This window comes from Polypterus senegalus, chromosome 1, assembly GCF_016835505.1.
Source record: "Polypterus senegalus isolate Bchr_013 chromosome 1, ASM1683550v1, whole genome shotgun sequence".
Lineage (NCBI taxonomy): Eukaryota > Metazoa > Chordata > Cladistia > Polypteriformes > Polypteridae > Polypterus > Polypterus senegalus.
In genome coordinates, this window is record NC_053154.1 from 85,801,409 (window position 1) to 85,820,561 (window position 19,153).

The 19,153-nt window shown below is 37.1% G+C and overlaps 1 protein-coding gene across 1 annotated transcript; it reads left to right on the plus strand.

Moving 5' to 3' along the window:
* The first annotated feature begins 7,857 nt into the window (after nt 1–7,857).
* Nucleotides 7,858–17,710, plus strand: LOC120528546. Its single transcript, XM_039752728.1, has 6 exons — nt 7,858–7,939; nt 8,638–8,967; nt 10,269–10,595; nt 11,711–11,806; nt 13,567–13,631; nt 17,265–17,710. The coding sequence occupies exons 1-6, from the start codon at nt 7,894–7,896 to the stop codon at nt 17,349–17,351; spliced, it is 951 nt and encodes a 316-aa protein (XP_039608662.1). The 5' UTR covers nt 7,858–7,893; the 3' UTR covers nt 17,352–17,710.
* The last annotated feature ends 1,443 nt before the right edge of the window (nt 17,711–19,153 follow it).

Consider the following 19,153-nt stretch of genomic DNA (forward strand, 5'->3'; position numbering starts at 1 on the left):
TGTGGTGGAAAATATGTCGTCCGTCTGTCTGTGCTGGGGCCAGCGTTCACAATGTGAACACTAGCTGTGTAAGCTTGTGCTTTAAAAAGCCTCGGCTCCTATAAACTATTGAAATCATCAGAAAAAAAACTGAAATGCAGAGCTGACAGTTTCGTTTTCTGGACGTGTCTATCAGCTGCTAAGCGAGTTTCCCTCTGCTTGAGAGATTCGTTTTGACGATGTGCTCGCCTCGCTTGTGTATTAGCTAAGCAAGTTTGTCTTTTATTGGTGGTTTCACTTTGGTGACGGAGTCGCTTTCTTTCAGCTTCATGCTGTAGCCTCGCACTTCCGAGCCGGACAGACAGACACATACAATTCCATGCGTAGATGTTTATATATAAGATAAATCATCAGTCTTTGTGGTGGATTTAACTTTTGGTTAACCTTTAAAACTTCATTTTGGTAATATAATTAAATTTTACATTTGTACCTAAAGTCATCTACATTTTTCCTTTTGTAATAAAAACTGACTGATATTATCAACAGAATTTATTTGGAACTTCACCATTTCAGTTAGCGTACACATTTTCTTAGTAAGTGGTCAGTTTCTGTAGGGTCTCATCTCTTAAATGGTTCACTATATTTTTTTTTCTATGTCACATTTTCCACATTTAGAGGATTCAAAATGTAAAAATGTTCCATTGTTCGAGTATGTCAATGTTGTACTGTTCATAAGGGCAAAGATTTCTGGTAAATGTTCAGTGTAAATGTCAAATTGACACCTTATGTGGCTTGGCAGGAGCAGGTTTCACTCAGTTTTGTATGTGAATTAACAGGAGTGTTTATTGAGCAAATGTCATGTGTGATGTATGGCTGGCTGTTCATCCTGGCCAATACCCCCACGTCGCCAGGTGGAGCCCTCCCTGCAGTATGGAGGTGCCCCGAAGACCAGCAGGGCATTATGGACATTGAAGTCTTTATTCACAGCCCTGCTGGATACCGTGGGGGCCGCTAGGAGATGCTGCATGGAGGAACAGTGTTTATTTTCCCTACACCCCGGAAGTACTGTACATCCGAGTCACATTGACAAGGGGAATGACGTGCTTCCGGGGTGAAGAAAAGGATTTTTTTTTTATCTGACCCGGAAGTGATAGGAGATCACATGGACTGGGGATTGGAACACTTCCGTGTCAGGGAATATAAAAGGATTATGGGAGCTCCCAGACGGCGAGCTGAGTTGGGAGGCAGGGTGGCTAAGCGTCTGGGAGATTGGAGGATTGGATTATTGCATTGTATTGTTTATTGAGTATTTGGGAGTGGAGGGTGCTTTGTGCACTTATTATTATAATAAATAATAATTATTTGGACTTTTACCTGGTATCTGACGAGTGGTCTAAGGGTACAAGGGAGCGAGAGAGCCCTAAACTGTCACGCATGATAAGATGGATGGCAGAATAGAAAGACACCAGCTCTTTCGGGGAAATGTTGACATTGATTTTTATAGCCACAGTTTTCATTGAATATGCAGATTAAATTGTAACCAATCCAAGTAACAGTTTCAAAGTACTATGTACATATGACAATAAACTATACCAGATATCTAACCTAAACTGCAAACGTTAACCATACACTGTTAAGCATCTCATAGACTCCCAGGTAGGCGGTCAAAGTTTTTGGCTGCAGAAAAACCATTTGGGGAACAATGTTCCTTGATTTCCATCCACAACAAACAAAAACTTCATTTTATTATGCTTTGTGCTTTGAAATTGCATGCAAAATAATTTTAGGGGCAATTTCACAAAACCATGTAAAATGAAACTCCAGCTAAAGGTTTGAGACTGGCATAATCAAAGTCAAGACCTAAAACAAACAGAGACTCTTTGACAGGACCTGAGACAAGAAGATGATGTTTAAAAAGATACCAGTGTTCCTGAATGAAGTTGTCCTTCAAGGAAGAGTATTCTGAAATTCCTCTTTGGTAATATGGACAAATGATATTGAACTACAACTAAAGGTGGCACTCCCAGTTAATAAGTGTAAGGTGTAATTACTTTTTCACAGAGTGACAGCTAGTGTTGGATATGTTTATTCATTCAAAGTAATGACAAAACTAAAAAAAAAAAAAAAGAAGTGTAATTTTCTCACTAATGTACCCTTTAATACTAGCAGAGGTACCTGGTGCTGTCCAGAATGGCAAAACCAACTAAGTCATGGAACTAAACAAAGCCACTGCTGTCCCTCCGTTCAAATGGGGAATCTGTATAAAATTTACAGGAAATATACCTGTAGTACTAGGGTGTTGTACTGTGTTAGCCATTATGAATGTAGAGAAGAGCCAAGCAAAATGACACCTTTTATTATCTTGCCGGAAGAAGGGGCCTGAGTTGCCTTGAAAGCTTGCATATTGTAATCTTTTTAGTTAGCCAATAAAAGGTGTCATTTTGCTTGGCTCTTCTCTACAGGAAATAAGCTAAACTGTGGATTTTCAAACCTGACAAGCACACACATACAAAAACACATTTAACTTTATGTATTAAATTACATGTTTTTAAGGACTTGAAAACATTACTATAACTTATTTCAGATCAACCAAAAATCATTATCACTTTTGGTACAGAGGCAAAAAATAAAGAAAATGTGTCCTTTCTCTTAGATGTGTTGTTTTCTAAGTAAAAAGGGTACATATAATTAAAGAGAGAATCTGAAAATTAACCAGTTTTATTTTCAATACTCTGCCAATATACACGCACATTGAATATAGTAGTTTGGCTTATCAATATTCCAGACTTAATTTTTTAATTCCACATCTTATTTTGCTCCAGAAAAAGGCTTAGCAGCTCAGGTAACTTCAGTTTCCATAACACTTTACACTGAGAAGAAGAACCTGTTATAGTTTTACTGGCTTTCTATAAATTGAATATGTTAGATTCCTTGTTTGAAATTCAGTAAAGCATTTGCATAGGTTTTACTCTGTCAGTAGTTGGAAAATAACTGAAACATCTGACTACAGATACAAAGAAAAACACTAAATGAAAATGTCCGACTTACGGCCTCAGTGCTAGCTAAAGCTCATATGGAGCCCTAAGCAGTGTCCTGAGCACACATCCCTTGGTATCCATAACACAGAGGGGGTACATTACAGAGAATGCACTGCTGGAGTTTCATGAATGTTTCAAGTCAGTGTCTGAAGCCCATGCCCTTTAACTTTCATAAATTGCGCCCCTCGCATGATGGCACCTCAGGCAGCTGCCTGTGTCGCCTAATGAATTGACAGGCTAATATTTGTCTACAAGATGCAGGATGTGTAACAAGTTTAATATTTTCCATTTTTTTTTCCAGGATGTAATTAGCAATATTTTTTTCTTGTCTGTAATTAAAAACTTGACATTTTAATGTAAGTCCCAAGTTAGTTCCAGGATTAAGCCACTTACTTACCAGGCTTCCTATGACACTCTAATGTATAAAACAGTGCTTTGTCATTTAGAGTCCTTGGTGACACTATTTTCCCCTTTGTTTTCTGTATTACATGGACTATATTAGAAGGCTTCAAATCCCACACTCTTAACACTTTTCTTAGGTACAGCACTTCCTGCCCTTCTCCTTCTACATCTATAACCTCAGACAATTAGATTGATTAAAAAAAAGGCAAGAAAAACAGTTGCACCTTAATGTAGTATAGGTCCATCACCACCCATATCACATTGCACCCGACTCCTATGGCCTCTCTTGCAGGTGGTGGGCCCACAAGAGAGTGGAACCACGTTGCTCCTTTGGGCTAAGCCCGGCTGGGCCCCGTGGTCAAAGGTCCAGCCACCAGGCACTCACCAGCGAGCCACTCCCCCGGGCCTGGCTCCAGGGTGCAGCCCCGGGTACCCTTTTCCGGGCAAGGGAAACACCGATTCTTGGTTTATCCTCATATGGGGTCTCAGGATTGAGTTAGTCTGGATCTTCACCTCAGACCTGTTTGCTTTGGGAAGCCCTACCAGGAGCATGTATCTCCCGACAACATAGCTCCGAGGATCACTAGACCATGCAAGCCCTTCTGCCATGGCAAGGCCTCAATCCAAAATGTAGTATAGGTAATAAATGTTATTATAACTAGTGCCACATAAACAGCAAACCAAAACCATATAACATGATAATACTAGATATGTAGTTTCAGGATGCCCAATAATTTACAGTTGCAGTCAGTCCTTCTTGGTCAACTCATCATCTGCATAGGCCCAGACAATCTGCTTGTGTCAATGTGGCTTCTGGGATGCTGAGACAGTTGTCTTCTCTTCATGGAGGAATGGCAAGACATACGAAAGGGAGAGAGAGACACAGAGACAGAGACAAACATCCTGGTCCAACATCTTTTGGTATACCTCTGGACCAATGGGTGCAGTCATCTCCCTTGGCTCATCCAATCCTGTTTCAGAATAAGTGTACTTGTCCCTTTTTGAGCCAATCACCAATTAAAACGTTCATGCACTACTCCTTCCCAGTTCATCAGCTGAGTGGGTGTAATAAACAAGAGCGAATGGAAATAATTAAACAATAAAACTGGCCCATATGATGCTTTCCTTATCAGTGAAATAATAGGGGTAGATAATTTGTCCAGCTTCCTGACACAAAAAACATACAATAATGTATCAACTTATTTCGTAGACATCACTCATTTTACACCCCACTATAAAAAGAATAGAAAAATATTTTGTGGATTATGATAAAGCTTTATTATTTTTAATTAAAGAAATGTCCTGACCTTGAACCTCATTTCCATTTAATTATTTTTACATGCCTAATTTCCATTAATAAAAGAAGAATACTGTGCATATTTATACTACTGTGTAGTTGAAAACAAAACTTTTATTAAGCAACAAAACACAAACACAACTCTGGAAACAAAACCCAATAAGAGCTCCTTTGAAGTAATCAAATACAGTACACATTTTTATAACATATATTTCAAACAACGTTTTCTTTATATACCTCCTCTCTATAATGAAACAATCCAAGGCAATCTAGTGACAGAACAGCAGACTTATTGACTTGCTTATGGTCAAGATGACTAAACCAGCAATCTTTAAAGTGTAGTGCCTTAGACTTGCCTGCATTAAATTACATTATAACTGTGCCTAAATATTCATCCATCTAATAAATATACCTACTTACAGTATGTTGCTGGTGCCAAACATGCCTAAATAATAACAAATTAAAACAAATGTGTTAAAATAAACCACATGGCAAATGAAAGACAAAACCAAATGGACCTCTTTGAGCAAATGTGGGAGTGTAAGTGAGTAAACCCTTTGACTGACTGGCATCTCTTCCAGAGCTAACTCTTGTCTTCTGTTAGTTGCTGTCGGAATAGATTTGGTTTCCCATGATACTCAAAAGCAGTAATAGAAGAAGCTGGTTAAAAAAATGACTCGACAAAGTGAATGGAAAATTAACATATCGATTTCAACATCTATTGAGCAAGGGTTTCTGTAGTTTTTCCACTGATATCACCAGTGCAGCAAATGCATTCTCATCACAATTCTGCCATGTATGCCAGAATGCTCTGCCATGCTCTAAGTCCTTGACTCTGTTCTCTCAGATTTAAAGTAATCAAGTGTAATTATTTTATTCTGTACAAATACCACATATATTTTAAAAATGTATTTCATTTTCAGTATAAATGGTGCTGTATACATCCTAATATACAAGGACAATTGTGCTACCTCATTGAAACTCTGAAATGAAGAAAGTGAGGAGGAAAAGGGACAGCTTGGTGGTAGTGCTACTGCCTCACAAAAAGGAGGCTGGCGTTTGCACCCCTTGTGTTCCCTCTCCTTGTTTTCCAGTGTCTATGGGTTTACAACAGATGCACTAGTTTCTTCTACCCAGTCCAAAGACATGCAGGTTAGATGAAATGGTGTTGTTAAATTGGTCGTGTGTGCTGGTGTGCGTTTTAGCCCTGTGATGGACTTGCACCATGTCCAGGTCTTTTTGCCTGCCTGGTGAATGATGATTGCTGGGATATGTCCTAGCTAACCCCTAACCCAGATCTGGAAGAGCAGGTTAAGAAAGTGAATGGATAGAAAATGAATGAGATATTGTTGGCCTTAGTGTGGGTGTATTTGAATGGGCCTTGTGAGTAATGGTGCCCTTTCTAAATATTTTCTGGCCTAATGCCTTGGATAGGTTGTGTCATATGACACCGAATTGTATTTTTTACATTTTTATTATACAGTACACAGCATATCCAAATACTCATTTCAGTTTCAAGCATTGTTTATCCTGAAGCCTGTACATCCTTCACTACATTGAACAGACATGTCCTCAAAGGGAGGCTTTCTTTGGCATAAATTAATTACAGCAGTACTGCATGAGCTTGTCACTTGGTCAGCACTCTTCTCTCAAGTCAACAGGAAAGTGCTCTAAACTCTAAGAATCCATCGCTCAATGTATCAGTAAAGTTATGCTTTTATTTTCTAATTCTTTTAATCAACAAACAAACTTCCTCTGTTACTGCATTGGAATATTGTGGAGGTCAATTCCAGACCCATCTACAGTACAGATATTACACAATATGTCAAATTAATTTTAATTTAGCCTCAATGTAATTTTCTGTCTGTCATTTCATGTTAATGACATTTGTCCTATACCTGTACCTTGGTGTTTTAGGTATTTCTGACTGAGAACACAACAAGAACTATTTAGAATGAACGATAAGAATACATCTCACCACGTCCAGAGATGGTGAACAGATAAATCAGCCTTCTTGAGGTGTAGCTGGTATATCAAGTTTATGGAAAGCCTGAGAAACTCTTGCAAGCTTTTCTTACTGATGTAATGTGTTATGTAAGCCTACATAGCCTACATAGCCTGCAGGCCAATAGAGTGGAAAATTGCCTATGTGAAACTAATTTTATGAAACAAAATGCTGTAGACTCAGAGATGTGGACAAGGGATACTGATAATTAGGAAAGAGATAACAACACATGAATAATTTTGATGAGAATGTCAAGTAGCTTTGAAAGAATCCTTGTTCACGTAACTTCTGTATAATGTCATTAAGGGGAGATTTCTGTACTAATGGAGTGCTAATATTTACTGCACAACTTGGTAACTTATTTTACATGTCTGTGCTTTTTTTGTGTAACAATTTTCCAACATTTGTGTGAAATTAACCATCCATCTGTACCTCCTTGGTTTACTTGAAAAACCATTTTAAAAGTAAGAGCTAACATTCACTATGTTATTTCCATTCATAATTCAAAATTATTCTGTCATGTCTCCTTTTGAGTTCTGTTTGCATGTACAGAAAAGATCTGACTTTTTCAGTTTTTCCTCATAGCTGATCTCTGTAGTCCTGTTGGAACCACAAAGCTCCTTAAACACTTGGATACATGTCACCATGTTGTTTGAGTTCTGACTTTTATAATTGTAGCACTTCCCACTCTCCCTTTACTTTTTTTTTATTTTTTACCTCCTGTAGAGGCTGGAAGACTTACCTGTTTCCTTTTTTGAAATACTTATTAAACCACTTCAGGATGACCATTGGTGAATTCTAACAAGAAACAATAAATATGATTAATAAAAATGTGGAAAGTTTTGGTTTTCTTGGTAATTACCACTAATTTCTAGAAAGATAATATTGATTATGCTTATTGGACTATGAAAGTACTGCATTTGTGGAGAAACATGAAAGGGATAAGTTGAACATTCAGATTTTTAAAAATCCCATGCTTACATTATTTATTTTATTATCCTTATTAAGGGAGTCGTAATGCTATTGCGGAATCGATGTAACAGGTAACTGTATAAGTAAAAATGCAAAAAAGGAAAAACGTGACATATTAACCGTTGAGACGCCCCTCGGTCTCCCACACATAGACGGAAGTCGAAGCCACCTTACCTCAGTCACTCAGACACGGTCACGGAATGTGGATCACAGTGGCTGTTTTATTGAAAATGTTAATCTTTTCCTGTAAGTATCTCCTGACATATTAACATTTTGTTCTTATCATAGTCACAATTATGGAAAATGGAAAAAAGAGGTTCAATAGACGATTCATATACATTTTGTTCAATTTTTGATAATTACATTTTTTTAAGACAATTCGTTTCAAAACGATCAGTTATGAACATTACAGAATTATTAGAATGTTAACAACACGCAGCGTCAAGCAATGATTTCTGGCTCGGTTCATTTTACGATGGCGCTTTTGCGTTTAACCGTTTTCCTGATCGTTATCCTTTCGCGGTTATGTATGTATGTATGTATGTATAAAATAAGGCAGGCTTTTAAATATTACAGTGTCTTTGCATTCATTCTGAAAGTGTAAAGGTTGGTAAAGGACGTGTTTATGGACGAGACCAATACTACACAACATATTATACGGTAACCCACTTAATTTAAGTATGGATTGCCAAGGACTACCGCCTAACCCGACAGCGTGGGTTCAACGTATGGAACAGAGTTGGGCTGGGCGCTTGTCGATCGCGGGGCCCACTACACTCACAGTCACATGCGGTTGATTCGGGTGCTATTATCCGGAATCATTTCAGTATTCCCCGTCGTACCGATGTAGTGTTAAATACTGTTTCCCCTACCATTACGCATATGTGTTCTTGTGTCCGATATTAGTATTGCATTTAATATCTCAGTACCATATTTTGTTTCAGATGTGAACTCAGAAAACTCTTATCCCCTAGACACACTCACCGTAGAACGAGGACATGGCGCCAGACTGCAGTGTGTTTTGGGAGACCTTACCATCGTCACTTTTGTCAGTTGGTATCGACATCTCCCGAATGGAGGGCTCAGTTATGTGACACATTATACCAGATACACATCACAGGTGTCACGATACACCGGTGAGATACATCAAGAAAACGGGACAAGCGTTTTAATTATCGATAATGTGCAAAGAAACGATTCAGCGACTTACGTGTGCATAGCGAGATCCTCGAGCCACTATAGAGCTGGCTCCTCTTGTACCCTCATAGTGGAAGGTAAGTCATGGCTTTGACTGCGCGGTTGTACAGGGTGTGTGTCATGCTGCTGCGTAATTACAGTCAATAGGCTACATGCCTGGAATTAGCATACAAGTGTGCAGAGACCTAACTTTTGTTTCCATGCAATAAAAAAAAAAAAATTCATAGTAACATACCATTCAATTAGATAACCGGATTTATATGACATGTGGGTGTAATTGCAAATAACTTAACTTGACAACTTCAAATTTACAAATAATGGTCTTTAAAATATTTACTATATGTATTGGTGCATATATACTGTATTCTTGCTTAAGAAATATTAATGCTAATATAAAATCAACAAAAAAATGTATTTACTGTATACTGTATTATGATTTTACTTCAAAATCCTTTGGTGTAATGGTGGAGTATATAGGATGCTGTCAAATAGATGCATCTGAAGTCATTAAAGCTCAAGTTCACATCTAATGATGTGCACCAATTCCTCTTTTAAATTAGTCAGTGTGATTTATTAATCGAGACACTAAGTTTTGTCTAAATATTTGAGTTACCTTAGATAAAGAGATTTTTTTTAAAAAACATATTAGTGATCGAAGTATTTGTCAGGCAAATGCTGTTATGTATTGCAAGAACAACATAAAACGGGTGTAATTTAAATCTATCCATTCAAAACCATCCAAATCAGTTGAACGAATCCCTTCACAGAAGCAACAGACACCAAAAAATGCAGGAATCATCCCCAGATGAGGATCTATTTGTTCAATGAGTTAAGACATGACTGGAGAAATAATAAATATTGGAGAATTTTTAAATCACTGATAATGTAGCCTTCTCATTTCTACTTTACCCAAATAAAGGTTTCAAGGGGTCTGGAGCCTATCTGTGCAGCATCAGGTACAAGGCAAGAACCAGCCCAGAACAAGATGCTGGGCCCACCCACACCCTATGGCAGTTTTAATTCACCCACTAACGTAACACACATTTCAAAAGAAGTTAATTAGCAGCAAAAACAGGCCACAAATTAAGAACGAGTTGGAATGAAAACCTGCAGTTGGAGACCCCCATCTAAAGGTTCAATCATTACTTTTGCATTCATTGCTCCTTTAACTACTAAATGAATAGAAACTGTAAACACTTGTCAAAGTCCATACCAGGACACATATTGGATAAAAGCTACTGTAAGTAATCTAAAGCATTGTACATTCACTTCAAATTTTTAACAGCTTTGTTTTTTTAAATTTTCTGCATGCTAATTTCACTATTTTAAGAAAACGTTTTACAATACTAACGGAAAGTATGGTTAATTACATTCAAAGATCCACAGGTTCCTCCTAGAGTCTTCATATTTTACTCACCCGACACTACACCAGGATGGATGGAGCCACTTTCTTTTGTTTGTTTGGTAAAGGACTCTTCTCCTTGGTGGAACCTTTTAACTTGGAGAATCAATGGAACAGAAACAAAAAGACAAGAGGCTGGACGTGAAGGGTTTATCGATGTGGGAGGCTCTTATTCGTTTATCAGTCACTTGTCAACTGTTCCAAACCACGACTTAAAAGTAACTTGTGAGATTCACAACAATGTAACTGGACATTTGGTTCAAGAGCATTATGTGCACGGTTTTTCAAATCAAGGAGAACAAGGTATGTAAATTAACAAATAACAAATGCTAAAATTTTATAAAAGCAAATTAAAAGAAAATTGAAAAAACATGTTAGAATTATTTTTGTAATTCATGAGCTTTGGTTGATAATTTGTATCATTTTTCATGAATTGCATAATGTATATCACATTACATATTTTATGATCTAAGTGAAATACATTAATTTTACAATAAGAAATTGAAATTGAATTCATTTTATTTTACCACCAGTTAGTATACCTACCTGAGTCTTTGGAAGCTTGAGATGTGTGTGTCCTGTCATCTATTAAGAGACACTTTTTTTTTTTAAAAAAGAGCATCAACTTCTTATTTGGAAAATATTTACATTATATTGTACAATGTAATATAATGGAAAAATGGAATCTGTTCCTTAATAATGAAGTTAAAAATATTAATTTTGTTATTTTTGTAAATTATATCAAAAGCCATTATCTTGTGTTAGCTTACTGTTTGTTAGTTTCAGTTATTATTACTTTGTAGCCCAGGCTAACCAAACATATTTGGAAACATTCATCCATTCATGCACTTCCAAACTAACTTAATCCAATTACTCGTAAGAGTTGCTGAACTGGAATCAGTCCTGGCAGCCCTGGGCACAATTAGGCAAGAACTATAATTCAACTGGACGTCTGTCTATTATTGGAGACACTGTCGCATACAGGTCTTGACATTTTCTTATATTTTAATATACAAGGGACGCTGAAAAAGTTCCCGCACTTTTTAAAAACTATTAAGAATTTCATAAACAAATGACATCACTTTCTACATAGTCACCTTCTTTTGCGATGCAGTTTTCGCATCGTGTGTATGTAAATATCCCCTCTGATAGACTGGTGCTTCCAGGACAGACAGCAGCTTACAGGAACAGTAAACTGGATACATGCGGTTGGAAAATAGATGGATGGAATATTTTGATAGTTTCTTTGCTTTTCATTGTGTTTGTGTTTATAACATGCATAAATCAATAGACAGACAAAAGAGAGTCAGATATGATCATTCCTATGTGATTAGATCACATGATCACTCGAACATTACAAATCACTGAACGCATGTTTTAAAAAGTTGCAACATTATCAGCTTTATCTGTTTCTCTAGGTTGCCAGTCCCTGTTACACTTTGGTATTCCTGGAGTTTCGATATTGATATTGCTGTTCCTCACAACTGCTTGTGTCTGCAAGAGGCTTAACAATGGTATAAAGTTGGCTTTCTTCTTTATCTGCAATAATATATAATTTTAAACTGAAAATGACACTATACCCAAAACAAATAATTTTTAACAAAGTTACATAAATGGATATTTCTTACTGAGATACTAATGTGATAGATGATACTTTGTACTAAAGAGTAGAGACATGCAAGAAATAAACTAATAATTACAATTTGTTAATTGGGAATGAGTTGTGTAATTTCAGCTGTCAATGCGATCACTATTCAAGAACTTCGCAAGTACAGATAAACACTTTGCTAAGTTTACTCTTGCATTTGTTTGCAGCATTTACTTCTAAAAAATAAGCACATTAATGTAACCCCATACTTTGACTTTGTGACCTCAGAGCCTGTGCCGACTCTGAGCGCCGGGCTGGAAACAAAAGAAAGGAGATGGGAATGTAAATTCCAAGCAAAATAACTGGACATTAATCTACTAGTTCCAATAAAGATGCTTTTATTTAATGGAACTGTTTTCAAATGCGGTTAAGAAGCTCTTTTTACGACGTATTAAAGAAACAAAGTTGATTTCCTGTTATCGACAGACTCATGATTTATTATATTGAAGCCTTTAATTACATAGATAGAGGCAAAACCAATCGCGGTTTTTGACATTATTCATCTTATTCTAAAGATATACTAGTAAAAAAATCTGCAAATGATGATATTTTATATTTTTACCTAATTTACAATTCTTTGCGCTTTGACATACAACTGAAGACTAAACGTTATATGACCAATTAATACTGTATAGATACGGAAGACTGACATCTCAGGATTCGCGGCGCTGTATGTAAAATTAAACTTTTAACTATATATTGTAGATTTTAATAAAATAGTGTTTAAGGAGTTGGAGATTTGGAGTGGAGTTTTTCCACTAACTGATACCACCTGTTGCGTGCATTTTGGGCAAAGGGAGAAAGGCTTAATTTGAAAACTGACGTTTCCAGTGATTTTCAGTATTACCTGCACTACGCTATCAGAATAAAAAAGTGATAAAAGTGTTAATTGATAACCGATTTGTCACAATACGTTGTATGTTCTTACAGAAAACGCAAACAAATATAATATTTAATATTCTCACGTACACGTCTACAAGAAAAAAAATTATTAAAACGATATAATATGTATTCCAACGCCTGGCGTTAGTTCACTTTTGATTCATTTTATCTTTTTGTTACAATATATCTACTTTACGGTTTATGAGTCTTATTATAGATCTGCCTATCTTCGAAAACAAGAAAACTCGACCTTTTCACAGGAATATTGCGATATTAGAGCCACTGAACGACTATATTTATGTAACAATAAGCAAAAGTTTTCTCAGGGTCTGATTTAAAGGGCCCAAAGGGAAAAATCTTATTAAGTACATTTCAAGCTCCAGTTCGGGGCATTAAAACTAGCAAAGAGCTTATTGCGATCTTATGAAGTAAAGTTTTGTTCAATTTATGTTTTTAAATTGCAGTTAAACATATATCAAAGTGAAATATTCGCTCTAAATGTAGTGCGGAGAGTACGAAAAAAATACAATCATCCATCCATTCTGCATTTATTATTTCTCCCCATGACAGTATTTATTCATACATACCTGTTTCATGGACAAAATAAGAATTAGACTTGGAAAACAAATGTAATAATATAATTCAGTTGGGTTATATTTCCTTTAGGTGTATATTTCATTACTGTAAGTTTAGAATAATGTCACCTGTTACATTTTTGTTACTTTCTTGTTTTCAATTTTATAGGGCCAAGCCTGAAGCCTGATTCCCCAAAATGCGGGGCAGAGAGGAGCCAAGGAGAACACACACTGGTAATACATCGTGTACAGTGCAGATACTTCGAGCATAACTGAACAAAATTTGATGATGTTGGACAAAATAAATAAATAAATAAATAAATAAATAAATAAATAAATACAAAAATGCAGACAGTCAGAAAACATCGCAAAAGCCACAGACAAAACCAAACGTAGGCGATGAGGACGTAGGAGAAACAAAAATATGAGCACAAACTGCACGCAACAAAAAAATAAAAAATAAAGTAAAACAATCCGGCAGAAGTAAAAAAAATGCATAAGTCAAGATGAAATAATCACATATATTACTGACATCTACAGCTATTAAATGGCAGTATGTGAACTATTTGCAATATTTTTGCTCTCGGCCCTTACAGTTCATTTTACTTCAGATTCCCGTTTTCTAAGTTAGACAGGCACTTTGAAAACAACCTGCCTTACATTCAAATTAACAAATTAGAAATATGAATTGATTGATTCAATTTCTAATATTCGCAATTTCAAAACATAACACGTGCTGGAAAGATCTTTTTGGAAAGATTGTGACTTTTAATTTTTACAATAATTAATGCATAAAGAATTATAGGTGCATGTTATTTAGGTTATTGCATCTTCTAATACCGGGCAGATTCACTTTAGTGCTTTCTCTTCTATGAAAACAGTCGAAAAATAAATGCCATCTGTCAGAAAAATGGTGCTCAGAAAGAAACTGACCAATTTCCGGCTTTCAAGCCAACTTGGTTATTTACTTTATTATGATAGTTAAAATAATTTGATCAATAAATAATAATAATAATAATAATAATAATAATAATAATAATAATAATAATAATAAACTAAGTAAAATAAATGCCCGAAACCGAAAAAATACCACAACGTTATATTGTTTAAACGGTAACAACAATTTAACTCATTCGACATAAAAGGTGAATTATAAAACAATAAAAATACATATTACTATTTTTTAAAAACCATCGCTTTGATTAAACAACACAAAAACACTTTACGCCCATCAGCTCTGATCCGAGATGAATATACTTAGTTCCTATATTAAAAACATCACCTTTAAGTAATGCTTATATGTTTAAAAATGTATAGTAAACATGCAATTTAGCACGATTTTATTGTTCATGTACAATGCTGTGCCATTTTTAAATAATTACAAGCTAAAAGTACGCTTTAAACAATCTGTTCATAAAGTCGCTATAACCCTCTTGAGGGTCTCTCAGCCGCTTTGATGGTACTGTGGATGGCTCTCCACTTCCTCTCTCCTTTGATCCCCAAACAGCTAAAGGCTCTGACCAAATAATGGAATGCAAATTCCATGCACATGACCTACACTGGGAGACACCTAGCTCTCCATCCTGACTCCTGACACATACTGGAGAGCTTTCTTTCAAAGACTTTGTCCAAACAGTCTTCCCACTGGACTGTTAGCTCTAGAAGAAACACTTGCCTGGTGAATACAGACACCAGGACTACAGTATGTCTGGTGGCAGGGTGGTGGCTTCAGTGAGGCTGGGGAACTTTTCTGAGGTCCACCAGCTGCTAGTCACTTGCTAATGCTAGGGTGCCTGGATGTTCTCTTGACTGGCTTTGGCTGCTCTTCTGGCTCTTACAAAGGTGATTTTCTTCTTGGAGTGTTGGCACTGCTTCGCCCACTCAAGTTCTGTGCTGATTTTTTCAGTGATGGTCTTCACGACCTGATTGTGCCTCCATCGATACCTTCCCTCTCCAATTGCCCTTGTACAGCTGCTGAGGATGTGTTCTAAGGTTCCTCACTTGGGACACAGTGGGCATGCTGGTGACTTTGCTATGTCCCATGTGTACAGATTTGACAGACTTGGTAGCACGTCATATACTGCCTGGATGAGGAAACTAATGCGGTGAGGCTCAGATTTCCAGAGCTCAGACCAAGTCACTTTCCTCTCAACCACATTTTCCCATCTCATCCAAACTCCCTGCTGCTTCATTCCTCCGGCCTTGCAGGATATCCTTTCCTACACTGCTGCTTTAACCTCCTCCTGCACTAGGCAGCGCCCATCCTTCCCTAATCCACCTAGGCCTTGAGCAACCACTCCAACCAACCTCCTGTGACTCAGCTTTGCCTCTGCTTCCTGATCTGCATCCTCCACCCTACACTTTCTCCTCACTTGGATCCCTTCGTTGGGCACCATCGGATCACTTGAGTTTTTGTACTGTATCACTTCTCTGGCTCTTGATAACTTAAATTCTTCCTCCAAGGATTTGAAGGGCAGTTGCAGCTTGTTGTTGTCATAGAATGTGATGCTGCTCAAGCCCTTTGGCAGCCTCAACTATTTCCTGAAATGGCTGCTGCCCTTTCTCTCCAAGGTCTCAAGAGTGAGACCTCGTAGACAAGGCAGGGCCACATGATTCTGGGTAGAATGCTGTGCTTGTACATCCAGGCTTTGAACCTCCCTGGTAGGCTAGACTTGTCCATGTCTGTCAGCCGGCCATCCAATTCAGTACAAGTTGACTGGATGGACACTGTGTCCCTCAATGAACTACCAAAACATTGCCTAAGCTCTTGACAGGTTGCTCTGAGATGGTTGGGATGGCTTTGCCTGTGATGGTAAACCAGAACTTCTCCTCCACCTTGCCCTTTCTCAGCATTTGATTTGACTGGTTTGAAATGCATCCTGGCCAACTCCCCCAGCGTTACCAGCCCCTTCAGAATCAACAGGCAGCCTGGGACCGATTTCATGGTGGTTGTAAAATCAGAATACCCTAATGGGTGGTTGCCCTTGAACAGATTTCTTTAATGGGTCCTCTGCTCTCTGGTTCAGCGGACTTGGTGAGCATGTTCACGGCTATGTAAAATATCGTCACATAGATTTTACACTCTGTAATGATGCCATTCTCTACCTTGTTCCAGCTTGATGCTATTGCTCCTAAAGAGACCCTCATCCTGAAATTGTTGCAATAATCAGCGACAAGTTCTTGAACCCAGCTGGTGACATGATGTTTTGTCAGTGTAAGCTGCATAAGCTTGTGTGGAATGGTGCCATAAGTATTTGCAAAGTCAAGCCACAACATGGTCAGTTTACTTCTGTTCCCTCTAGCTTCCCTGATGAGTTGTGTCACCACTCCCATGTGTTCCAGATAGCCTGATATCCCTAAAACGCCTCCCTTCTGGACTGATGTAATGATGTAGTTGTTCTTTGTCAGGTAGGTGGACAATCTCTTGGAAACAGTGCTGAAAAAGATTTTCGCCTTGACACACAGTAGGGAGATGAAGCAGAACTGGTCTACCTGGGCAGAGTTTTCCTATAAATGTTTGCAAACAATGTACACGTTTTGAATTGCTTCTGTGATTGGTTCTGCTAGTGAATAGGTTTAACACTAATATGTAACTGTTTAATTTCACACTCTTAATAAATGCTAATTCTAATAGGTACTTTACAGGGCTGTGTGGTTGCTTGTAGAACCATTCTCTGACAAAGAACCATTTCAATCTGGAAAGACTTCTTTGTGCATTAATTTGGTTCTATGATCATTGAAAAGGTTTAAAATATGCTTTGGACTAACAGAAATCTTTAATGTATAGTATCAGGATACACCAGATCAAGGACACCTGGCATCCAAGTGGAGGAACTAATCTACATGCTCATTTATCTTGTATCACAGATTCAGTTCATTCAAAACTCTGCTGCAAGAGTCCTTACACAGACCTGCAGCAGCCAGGACATCACACCCAACCTGCTGCACATCTAATGGCTTCCTGTGTCTTACAAGACTGAATATAAAATTCTGTTATTAACCCATAAACCTTTAAATGGACTGATACCAGACTACATCAGTGAACTTCTCCATCTATACTCCTGCTCACCCACTAAGGTCCTCTGTTTCTGGCAATCTTCCTGTGCTCCACACTAACCTGAACTCTGATTAACACAGCCTTCAGTATAGCGCCTAGACTTTTGCTTTACCTCCCTGAATTCAATACATTCCATACATACTGACTCAATACATTCTTTTAAAAAAACAACTTAAAACTCCTTTGTTCATGAATGCGTTAAACTTAATTCTGATTGTTCTTTCAGTTTACCTCTTTGTCCAGATGCTCAGGGTAATTTGTATATGTGTTATATCACAAATTATGTTATTTGTACATGGTTTTCTTCTAGAATTCAGTATTTTTTTCTGTTATTCTGTTTAATGATTTGTATATCCTGTATTGATCTGTTTTAGCGTTGTATGCTGATATTATTTATTTAATGTTAAATATATTTTTTGTGTCAGATACTCTGTGAAGCAACTTGAGCATGGGAAAGGCGCTATATAAAAATGTATTATTATTATTAATGAAATGTTTAAAACAAATCTCAACATCTCTGGACAAAGCAAACCAATATTAAAATAAAATAAGTACAGGAAAAAGTCATGTTCAGTATGACCAAAAATGTTTGGTGATACTTTTTTTTCTTTCTTTCTCCAGACTGAATATGCCTCTCTGAATATTTAAAGAGGCTAAAAGGAGGAAAAAATATTCTCTAATCTCAAACTTGTGATAAAACAGCATTAAGAAGAAAAAAGAAAATTACACAACCCATCAGTGACAGTATTCTTTCTTTCCTTTTGGCTGATATTCTTTCTTTCTTTCTTTCCTTTTGGCTGATAATGCGATTAGCATTGATTTTCGTCAATACTAAATATAAATGATACTTTAAAGGCCATGCTTGCTCAGTTGTTACGTTGAATTAATATTCTTTGTTAATGGAAAGTTTATGGTGATTTAAAGTGTCTCTGGTTTCCTTCTGAAGGTGGGGGTGTAAAACCCACAGTATGATAAACGTCTGAACCTCTCGCACACATTTGTCTTTAAGCTTTAACCATTATGTTCTGAGCGATGTACTAATGGAAAAAATAAAGAAACACAATTTGACTGGGCTGCTTCTGTTTTGTTACTGCCCACAGTTCTCACAAGTTCCCCAGGTCCTCGAGACTGGACGGCATAAACGTATGTAGGTCACTTGACCGCAATTGTATTTTTTCTATAGACATCTTCAGTGAGCTCTCGCTCTGCTTCTGAAATATTCACCTCTGTTAATTTTCCTGATTTAGTGTGAAGGATCATTTAATGTATATCTAAAAATGCCATTTACGGTATATCTTGCATTTTAAAAACATATTTTTGTAGCATACAGTATTAATCAAATTTGCTTGGCATATTTTTTTATATTTCACTTTTCAAGCAACAGAATAAAACAATGAAATTAATATATGTATTTATTATGATTACATCTATTGTAAATACAGTTGGAGAAATTAAATGTATAGTAAACAGGTGCTCACTGTACCGGCCACTCACACATGCTGTATATCCTATACTTGAACTGAATAAAATTATGTATGGTCTATAGAGGGTGGTCCAGATCTAATTATGCAGCTCCAGATCGTCTGAATGACTTTGATTTATGCGGGGACGATTCTAGTTCGGCGTGAAGACGATTCTTCATGTCGTCAGTTCGCACACTTCTCGATGGTCCGGGATTTTTTGGGTGATTTTCTATGTA

What these genes read in the sequence shown, in the direction of transcription:
- LOC120528546 (XM_039752728.1), top strand. Translation starts at nt 7,894, where the DNA reads ATGTGGATCACAGTGGCTGTTTTATTGAAAATGTTAATCTTTTCCT. An exon ending in CTGCAAGAGGCTTAACAATG is followed by an intron (nt 11,807 to 13,566) that starts GTATAAAGTTGG and finishes TCAATTTTATAG; the next exon opens with GGCCAAGCCTGAAGCCTGAT. An exon ending in GCCAAGGAGAACACACACTG is followed by an intron (nt 13,632 to 17,264) that starts GTAATACATCGT and finishes CTTGTATCACAG; the next exon opens with ATTCAGTTCATTCAAAACTC.